Source organism: Aulonocara stuartgranti (assembly GCF_965226115.1).
Source record: "Aulonocara stuartgranti genome assembly, chromosome: 4".
Taxonomy (NCBI): Eukaryota; Metazoa; Chordata; class Actinopteri; order Cichliformes; family Cichlidae; genus Aulonocara; species Aulonocara stuartgranti.
In genome coordinates this window covers 28,379,125-28,406,924 of record NC_138942.1, presented here as the reverse complement: position 1 = coordinate 28,406,924, position 27,800 = coordinate 28,379,125, and the positions used below count along the sequence as shown (strand labels likewise).

General features: G+C 41.1%; 2 protein-coding genes across 4 annotated transcripts in view; one reads left to right on the top strand and one right to left on the bottom strand.

Annotated features, from left to right (window-relative positions):
* Nucleotides 1–27,800, bottom strand: part of plppr2a (phospholipid phosphatase related 2a) — a 180,083-nt gene that overhangs the window by 140,242 nt on the left and 12,041 nt on the right. The window lies entirely within an intron of this gene.
* Nucleotides 438–7,877, top strand: LOC309704817 (uncharacterized protein). 2 transcript variants are annotated; one of them, XM_082530264.1, is made up of 4 exons: nucleotides 438–624; nucleotides 2,570–5,018; nucleotides 6,657–6,742; nucleotides 7,105–7,877. In XM_082530264.1, exons 1-4 carry the CDS (start codon nucleotides 550–552, stop codon nucleotides 7,201–7,203), a joined length of 2,709 nt encoding a protein of 902 aa, XP_082386390.1. In that variant the 5' UTR covers nucleotides 438–549; the 3' UTR covers nucleotides 7,204–7,877. The 2 variants fall into 2 exon arrangements, with proteins under 2 accessions (XP_082386390.1, XP_082386389.1); XM_082530263.1 differs by having other exon boundaries at nucleotides 440–624; nucleotides 7,102–7,877.

The window sequence follows — 27,800 nt, the reverse complement described above, 5'->3', positions numbered from 1 at the left end:
TCAGCCACATCTTGCTAGCGCTGGTTCATGTTATAGCAGTCTTCATATAAAAATGTGTTAAACAAAAAAAAAAGAAAAATGCTGTTGCTAGATAGCCAAGCTACATTCACTACATAATGACATTTGGGGAAAGCACTGCTTTCATCTAATTCTTGTATTTACAGCATTAAAGTAGTCTTTAGCAGTTTTATCAACTAAATAAACACTGCATATCTGTGAACTAATCATAAGTTATCTACAGTATTTTTGCAAGAAGCAAAATGTTTCTGTTTAAAAAATGACTTTTTTGATGTTAATTCATCAAAGTTATGTAAAAATCACATGAAGCATTCTGTTACATTACATACATTGGGGGAGTGGGGGGTTGCTGTGTAGGACCAACGACAGTATTTACCAAGAGTCAGACTCCATATTTTCACTTTGCAGCGGGTCATTCAGCTCTTTGGGCTCACTCACTGCAGATCATTTGAACTGTGTGCTGCTGCTTAAAGATGCGGATTTTGTTTGTTCACATGACATAGAGTAGAGAAGGGCACATGAGCTAAGAAGATGAGCTGGATCATTCATATTTCCATTGAGGTTAGTACTATCACGCACAGGGGAAGACCACAGCACTGCAATCAGGTGAGTCTCTTCTTTTAAAATGCCTGTGTGATGCAAAAATCTTTGTACTTGTTCGGTTTGATTATCTGTCTCAATTTCTTTCTTTGATAAAGTGACAGGTTTCGATAGATAGATAGATAGATAGATAGATAGATAGATAGATAGATAGATAGATAGATAGATAGATAGATAGATAGATAGATAGATAGATAGATAGATAGATAGATAGATAGATAGATAGATAGATAGATAGATAGATAGATAGATAGATAGATAGATAGATAGATAAAGCTGAAGTCATATTATCACAGCACAAATATGAGTAAGAACAGCTGACTGTGTGTGAGTGTATCCATACTACAGGAATAACTACCAATCATATAGTGGATAATGGAATTACAAAATTCCATATAATGTTACACAGTCACTTAAGGAGAAGGAGGTATTTTAAAGAACTACAAATAACTACAATATTCAGACTATTATAATATTTAAAAGATCTCCAAAACTCTTCACAGCAACGATAGAAAGGAAAGTGTTCCTCTAAAGCACGGTGGAATAAATAGGTTAAGCTCATTAAGGTGCATTAATATGTCCTGTTGCTTGAGCTTTATAAACAGCGTGGTGTTACTGCTGTTGATAATCCTTAACTGCAGTGTGGCTGGCATTAAGCCCCTGAATACAGGTGTAAATATAGACTCTTAGATTTAAAACCTGCAGCTCAATAAACCAGATTATGCCAGGACATACATTTCCATATCTAAGCATGTCTTAAAAGAATTATTAAATAATTATACAAATTATTGTGTGATGTTCAGAGTAAATGTACAATACGTGTTTAAATAGCTGTTGAGGTTCTATTTGCAAACATCTCACAGTACTTGTCAGAAATTAGCTTGATGAGTTCAGACAGAATGAAGATAAATCAGAATTTAAGGCAGACTTGCATTATGATGACATTACTTTTTTTCCTTTGTCAGAAGAAACGTCTGTACTTGACCTGAATAGGAGAGAAAAGCTACCAAAACACAAAGTAATTTAAAAACAAAAACAGAAAAAAACAGGAAGTATAAATGAATGGATGGACGGATAAACGTATTTCTATTTTTGGTCCATTTTAAGCCTGCTGTTGTTGTGATCCCGACCAGATCAGCAGCTAAACAAATCCTACATTTTGAGATTTTTGGTCATATATCAAAACTAAGAAGACACAGTTTAGTTAATTTCACCAGGAATTTGTTATGAACATCGACCACCTAAGTAGTGCTTACTTGAAAAGGTTTTAATAGTACCCCATAGTCCTTTTATATAAAATAAAAAGGGTTTCATTTTCAGTGTGTGAAACTCTGTCATCCTTTACTCATTATTGTCAAAGCCAAACTTGCACTTTTCACTGCCTTCGTTGCTACACATCTTAAAATTTTTGTGTTTTTTTTCTTTTGTTTTGTTTTGGGGTTTTTTGCAATAATTGGTGCACAACCGCAGACAATATGGCAACACAGGGCACTTGTGTGGATGAGTCCTAATGTATAGCTTTATCCTGAGGTCTGTATTATCAGGTTCCTTGTATCAAAATCTAATTTAAGAACTTTAAGGTTCAGTTACTGTACTGTTACTAGACAAAAAGAAATGCTATACTGCACTGTAAAAAGAAAGAAAGAAAGAAAAACTGCACAAAGATCACATCACACACTGGTAATTTTCTGCTAGTACACTGTTTTTAACAGATAATGCACTAGAGGTTTCTGTAAATAGTAAAATTAGACAATGCATTGTACAATAATACCGTATCGTTGCCAAATGTCGCAGATATAATGTTAACTAAAAAGGCATTTTCTTAGCCTTTTCTTAGTTTCTTTCTTTCTTATAGTTTCTAACAGCAGTAATAATAATAATAACAATTACTAGCACTGACGCTTATAAGCCTCAATGACACTCATGTCTCTTATTTAAATTTTATTAAAAGGCAACGCAGACAGAACACCACAAACTGCTTCAAAGACATTTCAACATGGAAGCAAGAGGTCCTAGACGCAGCCCTCAAATTCTACTTTCTGATGATGACAGTGGTCTGTGGATGAAGATGGATTCAAACCATGTGAGCAACCACACAGAGAATTTTTCAGCGACCTCTGAAGACAAAATCACAACGACCTCTGCTGCTCCCACTGCTATAATGAGGTACTACAGTGTGATGGATGATGAAGGTGCAGATGATGTCTTCATCCCTCAACCACCTCCTCCACCTCGCACGGCTACATCGCTGCCAGCAGAGAAAAGCACAGGTGCAACAGCAAGTAAGTCTGGTGTGACCCTTTCAGTTGACGCAACAGAGGCTGAAGCTAATCCAAGAGGCTTAGACTTGTCTCATAGTGAGGAGCAGTTAATGGTAGCACGAAACGAGCTGGATGAAGAGGTGACTGCAAGTGCAGTGCAGTTGTCTATGGCCAACATATCCAATGAACAAGACTCCTCTCCACCAACTTATCAAGAACAACAATCCATGGATGTGACTGGTTGTCTGATGGAAACTGGTTATGATACAGATCGAAGACCTTACGGGAATAACGCAACAGAGAATGACAAACCAGAGGACATTGTAATTATAAGTGAAGAACAGGGAAACTGCTGGGAAGCCAATACGGAGGAAGACAGTTACCCAAAACAAACACATTCAAACCACAGAGAAGACTCTGAGAATCAGATCCATTTAGACAAAGACGGAGACAAAATAAAACACAAGGACATTGGTGATTTTGATGAAACAGACTTAAAACTATTAAGAGAAAGTATAGCTATCGAGAGTGTGGAGGCAAATTCCGATGATGATTTCAAGCTCTGTAAATGCAACCAAAACAGGACCGATACAGCAACCAGTCAGGCACAGGCTGCTGACTTCCAAACAGATACGGACAAAGACAATGAAGAGCATGATGACCGTACATCTTTGGATTATAACCTCATAAAGTGTGACTGTGTGAGGAAAGAAAGCGGCAGCACAGAAATGCAAGTGCTATCCAGCTCCAAAGGTTCTGAAGAAAGAGAGACAATGGGGGAGCAAGAGGATGGAAGCAGGAAAATATCTACTGATATCCAACAAGGTGAGCAACTGCTTCATCGTCTGCAGCTGGTACAGCTACGACATGATGTGAAAATGTCAGAGAACGCTGATACCCAACAGCAGGCTGTCATGATGGATGAAAAAAAGGGCATGTTTGGGACTGAAACAGAGAATATACCTAGTGAAGAAGAGAGGGAAGAAGGCAGATTCGAAACTCTTAAGGAAGATGAAGAAAAGGTGAGCCTGATGGAAAAGGAAAATAATGAGGACAAAGACATTCAAACAAGAGCAAGGACATCTTCATCCACAATTCCAGGAGAGTCAGAAGAAGACCAGAGGGTTGTCAGAATAGATCCGAGTGACTCTAATGACAATCAGAGTGATAGCTGGGAGCCTACAGATTTGACTCCCAGTAATCCTCATGAAACTTCTAATGAAATTCCATTTCTTTCCACTGGACACCGATTTTCAGCTGCTGAAACCTACATGGAGAGGCAGCTCCATGAGGCAGCCCAGGGGAAGCAGAAGCTGCAGAGAGCTGGAGGTGTTTTCAATCTTGCAGAAAATCCAGATGTGCTGGAGATTCCCTTTAAAACAGATATCTCTCTTGAGTCACTCACTACCAAGGTAGGTACAAGCCAATGCAACGAGTGGCAATTCTCTGAACAGAAGATGCTCAAAGAGATAAGTCAGGATATTCAGAGAGAACTAGTGCTGGTCAATCAAGGTAAAATCCCAGGGGGGTACAGCAAAGGAGAGATCCGCCAGTTAAAAGAGACAAAACTGCTGTTTGAAGCCTTCCAGCAGGACAATCCGGAGGGTCCAACAAGACACCGTAAATCCCCCACAACTCTGAGGAAAGGTCACATTTACCCTTCAGTGCTAGAGCGCACACGTAGCCTTGAGATGTTTTCCCTCAAAACTTGTCCTGTTTCCAGAGCACATTCCCTCAGGCTGTACCAATCTGCAAATCTTGAGAAGGAAAAAAGTCCTGACAGCATCAGATCAAAGAGCCCAACTGGAGGGTCACGAGACAAAACTCGCTTATCCCCTTACCCAAAACAAGACAAAAACATTCGCCTGTACAGAAGCATGGACTCTATAAGCAATGACTTCTCTACGTTAGCTGTGGAGGGTAAAGCAAAGGCAGCAAATGCAAACAAAGAGTCTTCAATCCTCAAGCAAAACCCATTCTTCAAATTGCGCCCAGCCCTGGCTCTACAACCAGAGGTAGAGAAGGACATCCGAGAAGCCAAAGAAAGAGAAGAGGAGCTGCGCAAGCAGAGACGCAGTCTGTATGGAGAAAAGAGACAGAATAGTGAAGATGAACAAAAGTCACAAACACTCCCAACAGGTTAGTATGCACCTGTTTAACATCAGTTTTATACTACTTAGCAAAGTTCTTAACCTCCTAAGACCTGAACTTTCATGGCATGCATTTTTAATTTCTTTATGCTATTTGGGCTGATTGGGACCTGATAATTGTAAAAACAAAGAATTACCATATTTTCTTTTACCTGATTTTTGTTTCTGAGAAAAATGACATTCACATATGAGGACATTTGTTTTAAATTTCGATAGAATAGTGGCAGTATAATGTCCTCGTAAGTGGATATCAGGCCCTTGTAGAGCAAAATTTTGTATTTTAGTCTAGACATATATGGACGCCAAGTCCTAGGAGGTTAAGGACAGCTTTTTATACTATTTACTGAGGAACATTACTATATAATATAATTTTGGCATGATTTGACTTTTACTCGACTAAAGAATACTCCAAAGTTTTCACAGAAAAATATACTTTTTACTTGACTACAACTATTTGACATGTGAGTGCCTTCCATCAGTGATAAGCAATTGCATGAGCTCTAACCTAATTTGCTCATTTAGCTAAACATTGCTGACAATGTGAAGCATAAGATCTCTAAAATCCCATCAAGGGAAAACAAGAGCCAATTCGGTCTTTATTCATCCCACATGCCTTTTGACACTTAGTCTGAACACTTTAATGAATGCTTCTCAACATTAGCATCACATAGTTTTATCCCAGACATGTTATCAACAACTCACTGTCATTCCTGTCACTGATGGTTAAGGGCACATCATGCTGTCAGCTGTCTGATCTAAACGTTGGCTGAGGGAGAACATGAATGGCACTACCTGGAAAATTCTAGTTTGGTTATAGCCTGGTGCAAATAAAAATCAGTTCAGCCCGCTGAAATACCTATTTGAAAGAACTATATGAAGTGTAGCTTGTGTGCATTTTTTTCTCCTGTTGCATGAGAACTCAGAAATCAAGTGAGTGTGTCAATAAGTATCACCATGTTAGAATTTAGTCATCAGCAGCTGTTGTTGAAGATTGAGTTGATTCCAGGTCATGCTGACAAAGCTACAAATGTCAGTAATATGTGGAAGCAAGAAAGAGTCATTCCTAAGGTCAAAGAAGCTGTTTTGTGTTACCCTGAACATTTACAAGAGGAAACTTTGTACTTGTTTAACCCAGATACACTGATAAAGCCCGACAAGCAAAAAATTTCACGCTGAAAATATTAACGTGATTTGAAAAATAATACAAAATAAGCCTAGAATCCTTTACGTGCATATCAAAAACAAAGGTTTGTGAAACATTTTTGAAAGAATCTGTCGTTCTAAAGTGCTCACTTCCCTCCTAGATATGTAAGTGGTATCATTGCAATGTACAAGCGTCCAGCTGAATTTGTGATTGCTACACATATAGTATGCTAAATGAATGACACCGAAGTTGCGTGTGTCTGGGAAAGCATTGGTATCTTTACTATTTGCTGAGCCATTTAGAAGGCATGGAAATAAAGAAGCTCAATTACTTACTGTCATTACAATAGAACTGTGTAGATTCTCAGAACTACCCTAAAACTTCTAAAATCAGTCTAAGCAGTAGAGAGCTGCTAATCTTACCAAATATAGTAGCTTAGCTACTGAGCTACTTAGTTGTTCTTTTTCTCTTTCTGTCCTACAGACAGCAGGAAACAGTCACGGGGGAAACTGGAGCGGGTTTGGCCACCTCCTTCTAAAAAGGACCAGATAAAACTGGAGCAGATAGAGGTGATTCACCTGCAACAAGCCTTAATTCTACATTTACTGTTTTCTTCATTGTTCTGTAAAACTATTGGATGTATTGCTAAACACTGGCAAGAACAGAGGATTATAAAAAGGTCCTGTTTTGTGTATTGCACTGAATTCCATACAGAAGCATTGAAAAGAGTTGCTACAGAGCTCAGAATTTCAAATTTTGTAATACTAAACAAATACTAAACAAATAAAAGAAAAACATTAAGTTTAAAGTATCCTCTTTGTTGTAGAAATGCTTGGATAAGTATAATTGATTGTGAATTGAGAAAGCAGGAGCTAATCTCTCACTCTAAATCCAGGTTGTTTTTGTTTTTCTTCGTCTTATCTCACAGCAGGAGCCAAAAGTTCACCGAGCAGGAGGACAGAAAGCTTCTCTCTGGCAACGCTGGGAGTCTGGCCTGATCAATGGGAAGCCGTCAAAAGAAAAGAAGTGATGTTATATGTCCTGGTTCTTGAACACTACAAACAGAATATCACCAGCACTAGACTTATAGTCAAAATAACCCAAATTGTTATGCTAGTCCCAGCTTCAATACTTCCTCGCTCTTTTAACTCTGCTTTGTATCTGTGACAAATATGCTTTTTTGTATCTTTATTATTATTTTAAAAAAAAAATAACAATACCAGTCCATAGATTATGTTAGGAAAAACTCTTGGACCAAAACAGCCACTGTTCCAGCTGGTCCAGGAAATGACTTTGTTAGAATGCTGGCTAGCATTAGCAGCTACTTCCTGAGAACCCTGGCTAGCATTAGCAGCAGCTTCCTGCTCTGTCAGATTTAGAAAGGTTTACACTTTCAGTTGACAGTTCAACAAAAGAAGGGTCCAATCTTATGGAACAACATGGTTTATACTTTTTTTTAAAAAAAATAAATATTGTACCATAAACACAACTGTCAGTTATGTAGACAACACTATAAAACTATTTAAGCTAGCCTACTTGTATGGGGGAAAAAAACTCACAAAATATCCTTTGTGAATGTAGCATGCCTAAATCTTCAAGGGTTAACTTAGCAAGAACAAGCAATATGAATAAGAATTAAATGATGGGATGTATGGGATATATTCTTGACAATATTAATAAAAGACCAAGCTGCTTCACACTTTTTTTTAGCTTTGGTGAGCCTCTTGGTTTATGAAAGTCTATTTCCAAAATGCCTCTAAGCAGGTTTCATAGGTTGGATGCACTGGTTCTGGCTGCTCCAGTCACAATGTCTGAAGGGACTCTTTACTAAGCCACTCTTACTCTTGGATTTACTCTGAGGCCACACAGAGGAGATTACACTGATCACAGCTGCTTTTTTCTGTATAGCTTGATGTATCATTTGTGGGTTTTGTTGCATATTTTCTAACAAGCCTAAAGATCATCCAAAGACCAGAAAATCCTAAATGGAGAATAATGATTATTCAAAATAAATTTACACCACTTAATCCATTGAACTGGAATGTTTTGATGCCCTCTAGGGGTTGTTTCATCTTGGAGTTGATTCCAAATTCAAGCTGGTTAAATAGAATTAAAGAGAATAGAATCAAAGAAGATAAACTTAACAAAGGCTTTATTGATTGGCCTGCAGTCACGTTTACAAGGGAGCACCTGGTTTCTAATCTCTACAGAGACAGAAGTACACAGCTTAGTCTGTCTAAGTACCATCTGCCACCCCCACTGAGTCTGCCAAAAGAGGAAAGACTTTCACTCTGCCCTTCCTGGCTTGGATATCCCAGTGTTAATTGGCTACCACTGTCATCATCCTATGAGCAATAAGCAGTGCCAAGGCCAAGGTATCAGTGGTTTGCATTTTAACATAGATACATTAAACATCTATAACATCCAAAAATGTTGGCCTTTGAAAGTGTTTACACATGCATGAAGCCCGCCTTTATCTGGTTGGGTCTGGATCTGTAAGAGCGAGTGGCTGTACTTGTTTGTCAATGGCACCATTTGACACAAATATTTAGGACACTTCTCAAACTGAAACCTTTTGCTTTATGCAGTATTTAAATGTACTTATTAGTAATTACACATTTTCCTTTTCCAAGACCTCTGGGTGTGCTCACATGTAGCGCATGTCCTGGGAATAAATTGCAATGTTTGGGTGTGATGTATAGAAATATGGGGACATTTTGAGTTGTTAGTCTGTTTTTGAGCTTATGTTAGACGTGATGTCTAATGTAAAAAAAATAAAATAAAATACACTCATCTGCCAATCCATTAGGTACCTATTTTACAGCTTGTTAACACAAATATATAATCAGCCAAATACATGACAGAAACTCCATGCACTTAGGGATAGTGAAGATAAATTTCAATATGAGCATCTAAATGGGGAAGAAAAAAGGTGATTTCAGTAACTTTAAACAGCATGGCTGTTGGTGTCAGATGGGCTGATGTGAGTGTTTAGAAACTTCGGATTTATTTAGATTTTCCCACACAATCAGTTTTTACAGAGGATGGTTAAAAAAAAACAGATCTCTGGGTGAAAATACCTTGTAGATACCAGAGATCAGAGGAGAAACAGAGGAGAAGCTGGAAGGCAACAGTATCTCATATAACCATGCACTGCAACAAAGATATGGAGAAGAACATCATGAATGCACAACACATCAAACCTTGAAGCAGATGGGCTACAGCAGCAAAAGACCAAACGAAGTCCTATCAGGTAAGAACATGAAACTGAGGCTACAATTCATACGAGCTTACCAAAATTGGAAAATATAAGATTCAAAAAACATTGCCTGATCTCATGAGGCTGCATTTCTGCATAACATTCAGATGGTAGGGTCAGAATTTGGTGTAGACAACATGAGAGCATGGATCCATCCTGTCTCGTATCAACAGTTCCACAGCTGCTGGTGGGTATATTTTCTTATCAGCTTATCAGCCCTTAAGTACCAACTGAGCCACAGCCTACACGAATACTGTTGCTGACTATGTCCATTGCTTTATGATCACCGTGTATCCATATGTTGGTCGCTGCTTCCAGCAGGATAACACCTCAAACTGGTTTCTTGTACAAGACAGTGAGTTCACGATACTTAAATGGTGTTCAGTCACATCTCAATCCAGCAGAGCATCTTTGGGATGTGGTGATGCGCATCATGGATGCGCTGCTGACAAATCTGCAGCAACTTTATGATGCTGTCATGTCAATGTGGACTAGGACTCTCTGAGGAATGTTTCCAGCACCTTGTTGAATCCATGCCATGAAGAATTATGGCAACTCTAATAGCAACGTGTACCTCATAAAGTGGCCGGAGAGTGAATATTTCAAATGTATCACTCCAGAGAGTGATCCGTACAGCAGAACGCTGCTGCAGGATTGCTCTCCCCCCGCTTCAGGACACCTACACCAGGAGATGCCGGACTAGAGCAGCGCAGATACTGAAGGACCCGTCCCATCCTGGCAACAAATTGTTCCAACTTCTGCAATCTGGTAGAAGGTTCCACATCATCCGGGCAAGGACAGAGAGACTCAAGAGGAGCTTCTATCCCCAAGCCATCCGGGCCCTAAACACACACACCCGCCCTCTCACATCATCTATAATTGACTGAGACAGGACTCTTCCAGACACTCTAAACCAAGGCACAATGTACATTTCAATTCCTTTAACTTTAAATATGTTTATATTGTCTATTCTGTAAAATAGTCAGATGTCTATTCATATTAATGTACAGAATTCACCCACTTGCTGCTACTACTGCACATTCACCCAATGTACATACTATATATATATATATATATATATATATATATATATATATATTCTTTCTTTCGAATGTTGGAACACTGAGCTACTAGTTGTTTCGCCGTCATTGTGGATGTTGGGTATCGAAGAATCCATAGGTCCCTCATCCTATTCATGTAGCCCCTTCCGCCGGGGTTACTTGCGTAGTAGCATTCCAACAACGCCCTGTTTTCGTCCCTTGCCCACCGATGCCTTCTTGTTCCAGTAGCCCACTTTTCGTCAGGGTGCCCTGGTTCCTCAACACCTGACGCGGACCTTGTTGATCCGGGCGACGTCCGAGCCGGCATGCCTTCATATTTATCTGTCTCGCTCATGTCTGCGGTAGGCTTGCTTAGCATAGGGGGTCTAGCCTTAGGACCCTTACTGGATACAGACGCCCCAGGCAGGAATCGAACTTGCGATCCTCTGTTCCAAAGGCGTGTAGTTTAACCACTACGCTATCCAGCTGCTTCAAAATGGGAGATGCCCCCAAGGGTGGTGGAGAATGACCGAGCTAAGATCCTGTGGGACTTCCAGATACAGACGGACAAAATGGTGGTGGCTAACCAACCGGACATAGTGGTGGTAGACAAACAGAAGAAGACGGCCGTAGTGATCGATGTAGCGGTTCCGAATGACAGCAATATCAGGAAGAAGGAACACGAGAAGCTGGAGAAATACCAAGGGCTCAGAGAAGAGCTCGAGAGGATGTGGAGGGTGAAGGTAACGGTGGTCCCCGTGGTAATCGGAGCACTAGGTGCGGTGACTCCCAAGCTAGGCGAGTGGCTCCAGCAGATCCCAGGAACAACATCGGAGATCTCTGTCCAGAAGAGCGCAGTCCTGGGAACAGCTAAGATACTGCGCAGGACCCTCAAGCTCCCAGGCCTCTGGTAGAGGACCCGAGCTTGAAGGATAAACCGCCCGCAGGGGCGTGCTGGGTGTTTTTTTTTTTTTATATATATATATAATGTTCTTCCTCTACACCCCCCCATTTTTGCACATGTCGAGGAGCGTGTCAGGCTACATTTCACTGTGTGTTACACTTGTATAACTATGCACGTGACAAGTAAAGAACCTTGAACTTTGAACCTATTTGAGTATTTTCTTTAGTATTTGGGTGAGTTTTTTGTGTGGAGATGTAAAAATACACTTATTATTTTATTGTTTTATATTAAAAGGCAGTCACATGCTCACACTGGTCATTAATTAATTTACACTCAATGTGGATGTAAATATGCATTATTACAAAAGCCTGAAGAGGGCAGTAAAACCTTAATAATATTAGGCTGTATTTCAAGCCATCTAACTGAAATAACCTTATATGTCAGAACTTTAGCCTACAGTGTAAGTCAGCGGTCTCCAACCTTTTTTGCGCCACGGACCTTTTTATGCCCGACAATATTTTTACGGACCGGCCTTTAAGGTGTCGCGGATAAATGCAACAAAATAAAACTAGTACTGGTACCAAAAAAAAGGAGATTTATTCATAACACACGTGAAAAGACCCAGGAAAGCCGAGTTAACAATCAAAACGATAACAAAATAACGCTGAAGACCGATAAAACCCCTGAAAACCATACATTTCACACCTGAGCCTCAACTCTTGTGGCCCGGTACCAAACGACTCACGGACCGGTACCAGTCCGAGGCCCAGGGGTTGGGGACCGCTGGTGTAAGTAATGACTCAAATCAAGTGTAAACATGGTTAGGCTATTTACCTGTACTTAAAATAACAATGAAACAACAACAACTTTGACTTGTCTCCAGTGACACAGTAAGACCCTCATCCCTGACCCAAAACCCATAAGATGCCTCCAGGCTGACGTCTCCAGTTTGTTTCAGTTTGTTTCTTATACAGGGGATGAAATCACTTCAATGGAAGGCATATGCTGAGAAAGTACAGTTGTTATGTAACCTCGGTAATTTATCCAATGATGAGTCACTTGCTTGACAGAACTAGAGCCACCAGCTTTCATGCAATATCAAATTTATCTACAGTACGTTGAATAAAAAGTTGCTTAATGGAACATCTGCGTCATTTTTTTTTCTTTTGCAAAAGCATGTGGGTGGTAATTTCTTCAGATGTTTGGCTAACACTGTGAGTCATTCATGAGGGCTGTCATGTTCAGAACGCAGTCGGGCCACGTTGTTCTAAAAAAAGAAACAAACTCTGCACCCCGTGAAAAACAACACGTCAGACGATTAATCTCCCTGTAATGTTATCTGTTTCTGAAGAACACCTAAATCTTTCTGTTCTAAGAAACACTGCGGCAGTGGAATAAACTTTCCCTGAAAAGGAAGATTTAAGAGGGAAACTAATCTGTTGAGGTTGACACATGACGTTCCCACATCTCTTGGGAACCACAACAGAATTTTCATTGCTTCTTTCAGTGTATCTGTGTAAATCCACAAACCTCTGCCAGGAAGCAGATTAAAAAAAAGGGAAAAAAAGTTGGCAGTTTAAGAAGAAATGCCATACAGAGAGATGGGGGGGCTAAATGAACACACTCGATTCTATTATTGTATCCCACTCTAGCTGGAGTGCACGAATGCCAAGAGCTCTGATAGAGGAGAACAGTGACGACTGTGACATCACTGCTCCTTCAGCGCTGTGAGACGGGGCTCGACTCGGCTCTGCACCAGCAGCAGCAACCTAAGGCGATGGACAGATGATGGATGACTCATTCTCCGCCACCCACACCACTTCCAGTCGTCAAGAAACTCTCACCGGGCTCCACACGGTGATCTGGTCACCCCGAGGGGAAGGATAGACAAGTAGTTGTGATGTTCAAGTAAGAAAGAAAGTTACCGCATTTTATTCCCCAGATGATGGCGATATAAATAAGGTTTTTAAAAACAAATGCACGCAATGAGTCAGCTCTTAAGACATCCTAATACATTTGAAAGTGAGTATACATAAAAAGTGCTCTGTAAAAGGGCAATAATCAGTCTGTTAAAGGTATTGAATTTGTTTCTTGAATATGATGTTTAAATGTAATGGATAATTAGTGGAAAAGAAAACTAGAAATAACAGGTGAATGAGTAAAACCGTTCTTATTGTACAGTTATGGTTGCAGTCTGTCTCATGACCTTCATACCCTTTTGTATTCAATTAATTTAACAAAAAACGAACACAGTCATAGATGATGGTGACTAATATTGTGATTGCTTTTGTTTATTTTTTCAAGTTTTTATTAGATATAGAAAAGCTCTGACAGTTCATTTGTTTTTAGACAAAAAAAAGTCTTATTTCTTTATATTTTCTTCCAATTAGCCAGACGTTATTGTAATTTTTAATTGGTCTTCAGCAATAGATCTCCACACATTTACACTTATTTGCTGAATTTACACTGATTATTAGTCCCGTACTTACACCTAAACATTGGTTTAAGCAGTGTTTTTTGTTAGTTAAGCCACTTCACACTGACCTATGAATCATTCAAGCAAAGAAAACCTCCCAACTTAGTATTATGACTACATATAACAGGTACATTAGCAAGGAACCAGTTTTGAATTTGCATCTTTGAACTCTTTGTCGCAAAAAAGTCTTGCAAAAACACATAAGTGTACCTGTTTCATTAGCTGAATCTATGAAAAATGGCAAAGATAACACAGTTTAGTATAAATCAAAGAGCTATTTGACTAAAAGCTCTTTGATTCCCAAAGAGTTATTTGTCAAAACCTTGGCATATCTGCATGGTGTGCATTGTACATCAAAAAACAAGTGGAGGACAAAAGAAGAACTGAAAGGCTTCACAAAAACAGAACATCTACAGCAGATGAACGGTATCTAAAAGTTGTGTTCTTAAGAAACAGGAAGAAATCCAGTAAAGACCTGACACAGGACCTGAGAGATGAATCTGGCTGTTCACTGAAGCCTCATCAGAAATGCTCTCAGTGGAAGCAAGGCTGCCAAGACATCATTTGTAAGGAAGGAAGGAAACAGCATGAAAGGGATGGGGTATTTCAGATTATATAAGAACTGGACTGAAAATCAGTATGACAGGTCATATGAAGTTGTGAATCCAAAGTTGAAATTTTGGCTTCAAATTATTGTGAATAGAGCAAGGAGGTCAGGAGAGATGTCATGGTCCGTGGTCTTGTGTGTGGAATGTGTGATGCGCGGGTAGCCGCACCCCCAGGCTGGGCTATCACCGGCACACCTGCTCTCCATCGGGGTGATTACCTGAAGAGCTACTTAACCCGCCGCTTCCCTCCCGAGCTCCCACGATCCCGCTCTAATCGTAAGCCAACTGGTCTAACTCAGTTTTGATGTGTTTCCTCCGCTTCCCGGCTCCCTAGTAATCTTCTCCCCTTTCTGTTGCAGCCTCCCTCGGTCCTGATTCCGGCTTCCTCGCGTCATTGTTTCCCCGGGTTTTTTAGTTCCTCGTTTTGCTCCTTTGGTTTTCCCGGGTCGCCTTTTGTTGTTATAATAAATTGTCATTTTCTGCTAGCGCTTGAGTCTGCGTTTGGATCCTTTTGTGCACGCGCGCTGCGGCACATGACAAGAGAGCTACAGCAGAGAGTGTGTACAGTCATCTTTAAAACACGGTGGAGGCTCTGTCATGATTTGGGGCGACATTTTAGCCAGTGGTGTTGGAGATCTTGTCAAAATTGATGGAATTATGAACGCAGAAAATTTAGATTCACCATACAGTACCATCTGGAAAGCATCTAATTGGTCTTCTTTTTACAGTGAACTTAACAAGGGAGATTGTGGCTCAAGAGTTGGGAGTTCGCCTTGTAATCGGAAGGTTGCCGGTTCGAGCCTCGGCTTGGACAGTCTCGGTCATTGTGTCCTTGGGCAAGACACTTCACCCGTTGTCTACTGGTGGTGGTCAGAGGGCCCGGTCGCGCCAGTGGTCGGCAGCCTCGCCTCTGTCAGTGCGCCCCAGGGTGGCTGTGGCTACAATGTAGCTTGCCATCACCTGTGTGTGTGAATGTGTGGATGACTGAACGTGTAAAGCGCTTTGGGGTCCTTAGGCACTAGTAAAGCGCTATACAAATACAGGCCATCTACTTAACAAGAAAGCTGCCTAAGAGAGCCACTTTGTTCTTCAACACCACTTGTTGAAGAACAAAGGTTGTTCAACAAAATATTTTGCCTTACATATTGTATTTCCATGTTTGTTTGCACGTTTCAATAAATCACTGCACCTATTTCCCATTTTCCTAGAAAAATATGAAGAAATAAGGTGTGGCTCAGGACTTGCACTGTACTGTATTGTATGAACCAACAAGTGATGCAACAACTGAGCACACCTTTCATAAATGTGCTGATATTTTTAACTATATGTGCACCAGACTTTGTTTCTATGACACATTTGTTCATCAAATGGAGTTATGGCGATGGCATATAGTTAGCATGGTCACACTTTAAACTTTTTCCTTCTTTAAAAAGTCTGTTTTGGATCAATTCTCTCCTGCCAAACTTCTTAGTCATCTTTTCATTCAGTACATGGGTACACAAACTTGTTTTCATGGTGCCATCTATAAATGTCATCTCCCCCACAGCTTCTGCGCTCGTGTAGCTCCATATCAGCACACTGCCCCCTCCATGCTACATGGTCGGCGCTATACGTAGTTACTTAATTAGTCGTGACCAGATCCTCACCATCCCTGATTCAAACTATTACCAAGTAATGCCATGTAATATTCACGGGGCTGTTCTTGTTCTTTGGCAAAGTCTCCTCTCAGCAGTTTTGTGAGCACTGGTTTTCTTCTTGGAGAGCATCTGCTGAGGTTGACTTCATGTAAAGTGACTGTCTGAGCAGTCAGTTTCCACATGCAATCCTTGGGCCAAGTCAGAAGCACTTACTGTTTTGTTGCAAGGTTACATAAACAGCAAACTGTGTGGGTGTTAGTTTTCAGGACAGCCACTGTTCCTTCTGTTGGTAGTATGGCTGTGTTAGTGCTTCCTCTCATATGAAGTCCCACTGGTTTCTTTTTCAAGTAATGGCAAGTCCTTACTACTTGGAGCCATATTGCATAACTCACAAGCCAATGCCAAAATTTTAAAGACCTGTAGTGCAGCGGTCCCCAACCCCCGGGCCTCGGGCCGGTACCGGTCCGTGAGTCGTTTGGTATCGGGCCACAAGAGTAGAGGTGTGAAATGTATGGTTTTCAGGGTTTTTATCAGTTTTCAGCGTTATTTTGTTATCGTTTTTATCATTAACTTGGTTTTCCTGGGTCTTTTCACGTGTGTTTTGGTACCGGTACTAGTTTTTTTTTTTTTGTATTTATCCGCGACACCTTAAAGGCCAGTCCGTGAAAATATTGTCGGGCATAAACCGGTCCATGGTGCAAAAAAGGTTGGGGACCGCTGCTGTAGTGTTCACAGCTTCTTTCCTAGTGAGACTTAAACACATGATGACGTTACATGTTTACCAAACCCATTTGAAATGGCACATCAAATACAATACATGTGGAACATGAGTTCAGGGGATGAAGACTGCTTGACTTCATCTGTGGGATTATGTATGAGAGTGATGTATAGAAGCAACTGCCCATTGTGCGCTTATATAAAGTATGCATATTTCATCACGTCTTCTCTTTCCACTAAGAAACATGTTCGGGCTATTTGACGTCTTCTTGAATTACTGACGTGAAATGAATGAATAAACACTGGGTGGCAGGGATCATGAGGTAAGGACAGAATAAACAGACCTCAGATGGCCCTGCTCAGTCGAGCCATTGTCCTCAACAAACCCCTCTATTCGCTTTCACTTTCCCCCTCCTCCTCGCCCTCGCTCTTTCTGTTTGCACAATAACAACTCAACTGTCTAATTCCATTATCCCACATTACAACAGTCAACAATAATATAACGAAGCGATGCACCATGACACGATGAGTGTGTTTGTTAAAGGCGTCAGTTACTCTTGCATTGCATTGTACTCGTCTGTCTGCTTGGAGAAACATTTGCTTTTCTGAAAAGCAGAAATATGCCGCTCTTTGGCATATTTAAGTAAGCAAATCAAGTGTTTGTGTGTATAATTTGCACTTATCTGTTCTGTTTGTTTAGTTGTGGGTTAACTGCAAAACAGTAAAAATAAATCAGTATAATATATTTTAAAGTGAATGAACATTTCCTTTTTTAGAAACAAACAGTTACAGAGACTTTATTCTGAATTTTACAAGTGCATTGTGCAATTTTTCATTGTTATCATTAGGAAAAAAGTATTTGAAGTAACTACCGGTTAATCTTTGTCCCATTCAGCTGCCATAAACTAATGCCAATTACTTCTTAAAGCATCATAAACTAGATAAGTAACATTAGGCAACATTTTACAATAGCTCCTCTGTAACTTTCCATTTGAAGGTAGCCTTTGCACACAGCACTTATCCTTTTAGATGAAAGTATAATTGATGGTTTCAGAAAGTGTTCGACCAGTGACAAGGACAATTATTACATGTAATTATATGGCTGCTTGTGCAATGAGTGTGACTTAGTGTGAGAAAGACACACGTTCTTTACTGTGAGTGTTCATAAGTAAATGGACAGCCTCCCTAAGGCTGCAGAGATTTCAACAATTACTGGGAAGCAAATCCTTTCACACAGCTAGGTTTTCATCTTTGAACTATTCCTTCCATCTCTGAGCCGCTGCCTGGGTTTGTTGGCTTTGAGCATCAAGGGAGCAGTTCAGTCTGGGTTAAGCCTTTTCAGCCAACTGTTCAAAGCCCTTTTTGCACGCTTTGCCTGACTAGACGCTTCTCCTGCTGAACTGCCTCCTATTCCATTTTAGGATTTATAGGAATCCCGATCCTCTCGTTCGACTATCTAGAAAATCCACCCCCTGTATGGGATTAGGATTCGGTCTGTATTACATAAAATTGAAGATTACATCCTTGGTAAATGTTAAACCCAAAAAGGGGTCCTCCCGTGAGACAACAATAGCACTGTGGTACAGGCCGTTGTGGATATAGGATCATAACAAAAATACTTTCCGAGTTCAACAGGATTTGTAAACTGAATAGAAGTCAGACACATGCGGCCTGCAAAAAGATTTTTAACAAATTCCCTCCTTTGCCTCTTAAAAATGAATGAAAAAAAAAAATCTAATGAGCTGAAAAGTAGACCTACTGTGATCAGCTCCAGCTGCAATTAAATTGTTTTTGGATTGAGTAGATTTGCATGATTCACAGCCCCCCACCCCCCACCAACAAAAAGACAACCAAACAAAAACAACCCCTCAGTTCCCCCCTCTGTCTAAAACAAGCCAAGCTGCTCGTAAACAGAAGGTTTGAAGAGCAGGCGGGAGGGGCGGCTGTGCTCCAGCGCTGTGTGCTGGAGATGCCCAAATTAATGATCTCGTCTCACTTCAAACAGATCCAAGTAAAACAATTTACTCTGAGCATTTACAGCAAGTGTAATAGAAAGCAGCAGTGCACTCAACTCCAAATGTTAAACATGTATCAGGGGTTTAGTCTTGACAAATTAGAAAACAAACAAAATAGGGACACTCACTGATAAGTGTACGTCACAGTAGTTATAGTTGGAAAGGACGGATGTGTTTCAATACATATATAAATAGCTATATAGATAGATGTAGACATAGATAGTTAGTGAGTGCCTGTATTTAGTTTGTTTTAATGACATCTGTTGATTACTTTCACATACATAAACCTCATTATTTAATAAACAAATTAATAACCTGTTAAATTATATTAATTTATAAAGTCTATCCAGCATATTTCAAGTATAAGAAGTATAAGGATCCATCCACTTTCTACTGCTTGTCAAGGTCCAGGTTGTGGAAGTTGTGGAAGTAGGAACTTCCCAGACCTTTTTCCTCCCGATGTGTATAGCACATCTAAATAAATTTCCTGTGGTGGGAAACTATTTTGTGCACAGATGTATAGCACATCTGTGCCAATTCACCTGTCTTTCTCCTGCCCAGTTCCCATCACTTGTCACCTCCCCAAGCTGGCCACCTGTTTTCAGCTGAAAACCACGGCTTCTTTTTTGTGTGTCACACTGTAATATTTACAAGCACTGAAAATGAGATATAAGAGTGGCGCAAAAGGGATTTCATAGCCTTGGTTGGTTACAGGAGGATGAGACTGTGCAAGATCCACTTCTTTTTATGAAAGGTAATGATTTTCTCATGTAATGTATTCTGTTTCTTCTTTAAAACAATATCAGAGGTTAAAGCAATCAGGATGAAGGATCGAAAACTCCTCTTGTCTTAATGTGGTCAAAGCTTCCGTATCATAGCGTGCTTACCTGAAAAGAGTAAAAAATGACCAGTTGTCATGTTTGACATTAAAAATCCTTCATTTCTGAATGTGCCGAACCTTTTTTCTTTTTTTCCTGTTTTGTGAAACTATCAGGTTAGGCTGGGCTAACAAAGTTTGCACTCCAGCAATTTTCAGCAAGCTACCCTAGATAGCAATTTGTTGGCAGAACATATCAGTTAGTCCTACAATGTAATAAGTAACCGTTTAATGTACACTTTCAGTCTAGATATGGTACAGTCTGCCTGATGTAATCATTTGATTAAATAAAGCACCCAACATCCAGCTCAGTTTAAGGTTTGATGTAGATGAGCTGTTTATTTGATGTGAAAGAATTTTTTGACAGCAGTGCTTGAGGTTACTGATGGCATAATGATGCACTGAACAATCAGTTCACCTAGAGTTACTGGAAAAGTCTGTGTCTCTATTTCTGCATAAAAATGATCTAAAAACTTGTTGTGGAGCTGGTTTAGTTCACTGGGTTGAGCAGGCAACCCACACAACTAACACAGAGCAGAGGTTCAAATCTACCCTGAGGCTGTTTACTGCATTTTCTCTGGTCTTTCTCTATACTCATCTATTGGGGGGATTTCTTAAAAGTCCAATTAAAGTAATAAAACAAAAAAATTATCTTTGGTTGTTGTTTTATCCAGGAAAAAGACTGAATAATACACATTTGTGAGGTAAAGAATCAATAAAAGTCGTTGCTGATTTGATCTCCTGCATTAAATGTGATCTGCTGCAATAAAACTGACTATCATTGGCCCTGATTTATCATGCTAAGTATGACTTGATTTGGAGGTTTGGATGTTTAGGTTTTCTTACATGAACGACTCACCTCAAGTCCTTGGCTCATCAGCTGGAACCGGTTTGGAGAGGCCTTAGCTGCTTAGAAGTTACTGTGGGATCTTTGTATGATTGTAACAACTCTTGCTATTGGATTTTTGTTGGTCAACCACATCTGGGGAGGGTAACAGTCTCTTCCCTCCATTTGTACACAAATCTATGAACACGGACTCTTGCAAACTCTTGGGAGACAGATAACAGCTCCTTTTCAAAGGTCCTTAAAAAATGACATCATTCTAAAAGTATGTTTTTACATCAGACTTTGAATGAGCCTTGTCCTATAAATAAAGTTTTTTTAAAAAGTCAAAATATGAGAACCAGAGAAGAGCAGTTCTAAAGTTTAATTAATCCTCTTAAATCTAAGTCAACCCTAACCCTCATCTGTGATGACCTTAACCCTAACACTGTGAGAATGTGTCATTTCTCTAATTATTTAGATGATTCTCCAAATTCTTGGAAAATAAAATGATTTAAACCTAAATCTAAATGTTCTACTTTCCAAGCCAGAGTTCAGGTTAGCGACAGGAGCCAGGGTTTGGGTCATCACCAGTGATGACTTAGACCTCAGAGGGTTAACCTAAAAAATTTTCACCACTGGGTGTCACTAGTGGTTAAAAGTCAGTTAACTGCCCACTGCAGTTAATTGAGTTTTGTTTTATTACCGCTCCCAATTCAACTCCATAATCCTAGCTATAGTGGCTACTGTACGGCAAACAGTTATCCCATAATAACTCCGGCCGGCATGTTTCTACTACTGTTTGATCAGGATCTGCCCCAGAGTTTTTGTCCTATATGTGGCAGGCTGTCAGTCTACTGTTTACCTCTGCTGCCAATGCTGGGTGAGAAGCGTCCAGCTTTACTTACTCCTGAAGAGACTGCAAAACTCTGTGAAGGGAGTTTGATACGAGTCAATGAGTCAGAGAAGCTCACTTCTCTGCTAAATTAAAGCTCTAATGCTAAAGCCAGACAGAGGTAAGTTGTTGAAGATAATCAGAACTGTCAGTAGTGCTGCTGTTTTTGCCACTGTTAGCTGATGTTATGTATTAGTATTTAGTATTTTTAGTATTTATTTATTTATTGTCATTGTCAAGAACAATGAAATTGCGTTTGGGGCTTCCATACAACCCAAAAAGAAGAAGAAAATAATAAATACCCCTTAAAACCCAAGTGTACATATTTAACCCAGTGTGACTCCAATGCAATAAGACAATCCTTAGCAATAATGTTCGTAGAAATTCAGACAAAGACCTGAGAAACATGACAAAATACAACAATGCAACCCATTCAATATTATTGTACTGTGAGATATGATATCAGATATGATAGTTATCTATTTAAGAAAGAGGGGGGGGGGGCAGGAGGGGGAAGAGAATAAAGATATGATGCACCAATGCAGACCAGTTCATTGCTATTAAGAAGTTGGATATGGTTATTGTCCGTGAGAGGGGGGCCGAGAGTTCAGGAGCCTCACAGCCTGTGGATACAGGCTGTTGGCCAGTCTGGATGTTCTGGCCTGTATAGACCTGTACCTTCTCCCTGAGGGCAGCAGATGGAAAAGGTGGCGCGCAGGGTGATGTTGGTCCCGCAGGATACTGTGCACCCTCCTCAGACAGCGAGTGGGGAAGATATTACTGATCTCTGGCAGACTTGTTCCAATAATTCTGCCACCTTCTTTCACCACCCGCTGGAGTGCTTGCTGATCGGCCTTGGTGCAGCTGGGGAACCACACTAGAAATCCATACGTCAGAACGCTGCTGATGGCACAGTTGTAGAAGTTCAACATCAGAGATCTGGGAATGTGTGCGCTCCGCAGTCTCCTCAGGTAGTAGAGGCGCTGTTGGGCCTTCCGTACAACTGAGGTGATATGGTTGCCCCAGGACAGGTCCTCGGTCACAGTTACCCCCAAGAATTTAAAACTGCTCACCCTCTCCACCGCCTCACTGCCAATGAAGAGAGGCAGATGGTTGTTATGACCCCTCTTCCGGAAATCTACAATGATCTCCTTGGTCTTTTTGGTGTTTACGACCAAGTTATTGTCGTGGCACCATGACTCTAGTTGTTGCACCTCTGTCCTATAGTTTGTCTCATCATTGTTGGATATAAGTCCGAGCACTGTAGTGTCATCTGCAAACTTAACAATGAGATTGGACGCGCAGGAGGAAATACAGTCATGGGTGAAGAGAGTGTATAGCAGAGGGCTCAGAACACACCCCTGAGGGGCACCGGTGTTGACCACAAGGGTGGAAGAGGTGTTCTTACCCACTCTGACACTCTGTCTACGGTTAGTGAGGAAGTCCACAATCCAGTTGCACAGAGAGGAGTTAAGTCCCAGTTGGTGGAGTTTGGGACGGAGTTTGTATGGCCGGATGGTATTAAAAGCCGAGCTGTAGTCTACAAAGAGGAGCCGTGCATAGGTGTTCCTGTGTTCCAAGTGCTTCAGTAATGTGTGCAGCACTGTGGCGATCGCATCCTCGGTTGACCGGTTCTCCCTGTATGCAAACTGGTGCGAGTCCAGGGATGGTGGAAAAGCAGCTCTGATGTGTTTAATGACCAGTCTCTCCAGGCATTTGGCGGGAATGGGGGTGAGTGCCACAGGTCTGAAATCGTTCAGACATGTGACATTTGACTGTTTTGGGATGGGAACGATGGTTGCTGCTTTGAAACAGGATGGTACCAGTGAACAGGACAACGAGGTGTTATATATAGAGGTGAAGACGTCCGCCAGGTCCGCAGCACAGTCTTTTAGCACCCGGCCCAGCACTCCATCCGGCCCGGCCGCCTTCCTGGTGTTAATGCTCCGGAACACACGCCTCAGCTCATGAGTGCTCAGGACCGGAGCAGGGTCGGTTGAGGGGAGAGGGGACAGGACAGGGTCGGTGTTCTCCCTGTCAAAACGGGCATAAAAGAGATTTAGATCCTCAGCCAGAGTAGAACTGTCGGCTGAGGGTGATGGTGTTCTTCTTTTGTAGTCCGTGATAGCCCTGATGCCCTCCCAGACCTGCCTTGGGTTTGTGTTGTTCTCAAACCTGGCCTCGATACGCCTCCTGTGCTGCTGCTTGGCAGTCTTGATGCCTCTTCTCAGGTTGGCCCTGGCAGCACTGTATGCCTCCTGGTCCCCGGATTTGAAAGCGTTGTTCCTTGTTCGAATAAGTTGTTGAACTCCGTGTGTCATCCAGGGTGGATTATTAGGGAACACACGGAATCGTTTCCAAGTTGTTACATTGTCCACACAGAAACAGATGTAGTCCAAGACAGTGGAGGTGTAACTGTCCAATGCGACACGATTGTCAGTGTCCTGCACCTTGAATACATCCCAGTCTGTGCAGTGGAAACAGTCCTGAAGCATCGGAATAGCATCCTGCGGCCATGTTCTCACGGTTTTGGTTGTAATCCCAGTGCTCTTGATCTTTTGTGTGTATATTGGGTGTAGCAGAAGGGAGAGATGGTCTGACAGACCCAGGTGGGGATAAGCCTGGGCTCTGTACGCATTCGCCATGTTGGTGTACACCTGGTCCAACGTTCTATCTCCTCTGGTAGCACACTTCACATTACGGTGGAAATTGTGAAGTACAGATTTCAGGTCCGCGTGGTTAAAATCCCCAGCCGCAATAAAGACACTGTCCGGGTGTGCTACCAGGCTGTTATTGATGCTGCTGCTCAATTGTGCTAACGCTAGCTTAGCATTAGCATCTGGTGGAATGTAAACAGCGCAGATGTAAACGGCAGAAAATTCCCGAGGGAGATAGAATGGACGGCACTTTAACACCAACAGTTCTACCTCTGTACTGCACAGTTTTTCCGTTACCGTGACGTTCGTGCACCAAAGGTTGTTAATATAGATGCACAGCCCCCCGCCAGTCTTCTTACCCGAGTCCGCAGACCTGTCGGCTCGATAGGCGGTGCGGCCTGCTAGATCGATAGCCGCATCGGGAATGGCGCTGTCCAGCCAGGTTTCAGTGAAAATCATGCACGAACAGTTATTAAAAGTCCGTCGAGTGGCGATCTGCAGTCGTATTTCATCCAGTTTGTAATGGATTGAACGGGCGTTGGAGAGGAATATGATCGGGAGTGGTGGTTTAAACGGACTAGTCTTTAGCCGTGCCCACAGGCCTCCCCGCTTGCCTCTCTTCTGCCTCCGCTCGCAACGTCTCCTCCTGCGGCTTGCTGTTGCGGGTAGCCCCGGGGGTTGCTTAACGATCTCCGGGGGGATGAGATACTCGGATGTTAGTTGAAGATCTCCACGGCTTAGTTGTAGTAGATCATCTCTGTTGTATTGAAGTAACCCCAGACTGTGTGAAATAATACACAGTACCACCAAAAGTGCAAAAGTGTAGGAGCTCCGGGCCGCTGCGTCTGTGCGCGCCGCCATATTATGGTAATATGGTTTATAACCAGCTCCTATTGTTTTGCTGGCTCTTGTCAGCTGTCCAGAGACATGAGGGTCACATGTCAAGTCTGCTGACACTAAGTAATTGCAACAATATTGGGAATAAATAAGCATTTTTATGTGTTAAAGCCCTGACTTCAGTTCGGGAGATGGGGCTTGCGACGAGAAGGAAGACGATGACATTTCATCCAAATGCCAATCACGTTGTCTCTTTCCTTCATGTTTTGACTTCATTGGTGAAGTGGACCCCTTCTCAGACAATAAAACATAAGTATGATCCTCCATATCTTGAGTTTATAGGTGCAGGCACAAATTAAAATGTCCCAGAACACCTATGATTTCTCTTCTCCTCCACCTTTGACGTTTTGTGGCAAGATAGTGGCTAAGTATGGAATGCCAGGACTGCCAAAATAATTTAACTAAATACACCTTTAAAAATTAATTAAATGTGTCAATAATTAATTAAAATTGGAATTAATTAATTAAATACATATTTAATTAATTAATTATTGACACATTTAATTCATTATTTAATGGTGTATTTAATTAATTCACTTTGGCAGTCCTGGCATTCCATAGTTACATATGTAAAACGCCATTACTTGGAAGGGAGAGCTCCATCACAGCCACTATATTTAAATATGGTGGGGAAACATGGCGGCTTCCACAAACCGAAAACCTACTCCTGTGTGATTATAATGCACTAATTATAAGTTTACGAGAATGGATCAGTTTGTTTGAAGATGTAATTACACACTATTTTTTTTGTTCTTTTGAATAACCTCATCACTGATTACACAGAGGTATGTGACTGGCACACTGTGTGGGACTACTATTGATGAATTAAGACTTAGAACAAATGCAAATAATGGGTAAAAAGTAAAAATGCTACTTTAATGGTTCCAATCAAAGCACATAATTATCGTTTAATAACTGAAAATATCTATGAAGGTACAGCTTTAAATATTTCATAATCAAATTCCAATCATAAGGAGTGATTAAAAACAAACACTGGGCAGATACATGAGAGCCTGGCCAGTATAAACAGATGTTGCAACACTGTGTTGCATGTCTACTTGGGATCTAATCTGTGAAATCAACACCCATTTGTCATGTGGCTTAAAGGGTTTAGATTCTATTATTTCTAGCATGTAATGTCATTGAGAAGAGTTTTTGGAGGGTGGAAAGGTTAGCAAATTAACAAATAGTGACTCACCACAAACAGCTTCATCTGCCATCTGCTCATATACATGCGGTTAATACAGGCAGCATTCATTTGGATGGGGCTATCGAGGGCTGTTTTGATGACTGAAGTTCAAGAATACCAAAGCTTTGCCAAGGCAGCCTTGAGTGAACCTGAGCACTAAGGACACTGTGCCACTGTCATTCTGCAATGAGCTAGGTGGAAACTGGGCCATCTTTATCTGGACTGCCCTCTGATTATGAAGAGATTATGCAACCGCACAGCATGCTTTACATAACTGGTTATAGCACTCATATAGTCTTTGGTCCCGAAAAGGAATAATTATTCACCCAAGTCACCTGCCCCCGTGACATCTAAACAAATATGTCATTCACTTCTAACACCTATTTCCTTCAACCACATTAACTTTCAGCCACGTTGCGACTGTGATGCAGACGGGTAGCTGAGAGAAAAGGACATTTACAATTCATTTACAATTACATGGAAAAGCAAATGTCTGGTAAAAACACCATGTGACTCTCCAAATCTCTCTGTAATACTGTGTGCAAACGTTTTAAAAAAGTTTTACAGCTCCGTCCACACTCCAGGGGAACAAAAGAGGATCAAACAAGGGGAGGGGATGAAAGTTTTGCATGATTCATGTTGCTGAACGTTTACGTCCTTCTCTTTTTCTCTTGCCAGATTCATTTCTGCCATTTAAGGTTAAATGTTTAAAAAAAATGTGCTTAAAGGTCATGCAGTTGCATCACAAAGCTAGCTATTCAGCTAAGAACTCTTGTTAAGTCTAATTGTTGAATGCTGTCATTATGTTCTTAAATTTGCAGTCTTGGTTCAAGCAGTAGGATCAACACATTTCTTTGATCCTGAGCACCTCTCCAGCCACTCTGTGCTGGGGGAGGTTTTATTGCAGAAACATGCTATCTGAAAGATCTGTTTCTTGTGCTGTTGCTTCCTGCTTTTATGACTTTGGGCTGGAGACAGGTTAGCATGAGCTCCAGGAGCTGGTTCTTGACCAAAGACTTCCCTTGCTAGCAAGTAAAAGATGCTCGTCTTGTTTATGTTGTTAACGAGAATAAGTTTCTAAACTAGCGGGGCTTGTGGAAACACAGACCCAACAACTCTCTTTGAAAGCTGTGTCTAAATGTCTCCAAATAAGCATTGTGTTATTGATTTGCCTGCTAACAGATCTCACAGCAGTCCGTCGGCAGCTAAACACCGTGACTGTCATTAATTGCTGTTTACTCACCACCCTTTTTATTTCAGAATGACTTGGTGGAGGATGTTGGGGGAGGATGCTATCTGGGAAAAGACTCTGGTCCTGTTGCTTGTTTGTATTTCAGTGAAAATGGGAGAGCACTGGTTTATACAGTGCTGTGGCTCCTCTGAATGGTGGGTCAATCAAGGAAACCAGTCATTTGTCATTATTCTATCACATGGAGTCTGACTCTTCACACCTCTTTGGCACTACGGGATAAAGCTCAACACTCAGACAGATCTGGGAGGACATTTTTGCACTCTCCCTGCATCGCTTTGGTCGATGGCAGGTCATAGGAAAGAGGCCTTCTGGTAACTGTTCTGTTTGCTTGATTACATTTCGAAACATCCTTTTAAAAATAAACGCTGGCTCGGTTTGTCA

Excerpts from the sequence above, each read along its gene's own strand:
- LOC309704817 (XM_082530263.1), top strand. The coding sequence starts at position 550 with ATGAGCTGGATCATTCATATTTCCATTGAGGTTAGTACTATCACGCAC. Across the intron at positions 5,019-6,656 it reads GTCACAAACACTCCCAACAG|ACAGCAGGAAACAGTCACGG; the intron begins GTTAGTATGCAC and ends TCTGTCCTACAG. Across the intron at positions 6,743-7,101 it reads TAAAACTGGAGCAGATAGAG|CAGGAGCCAAAAGTTCACCG; the intron begins GTGATTCACCTG and ends CTTATCTCACAG.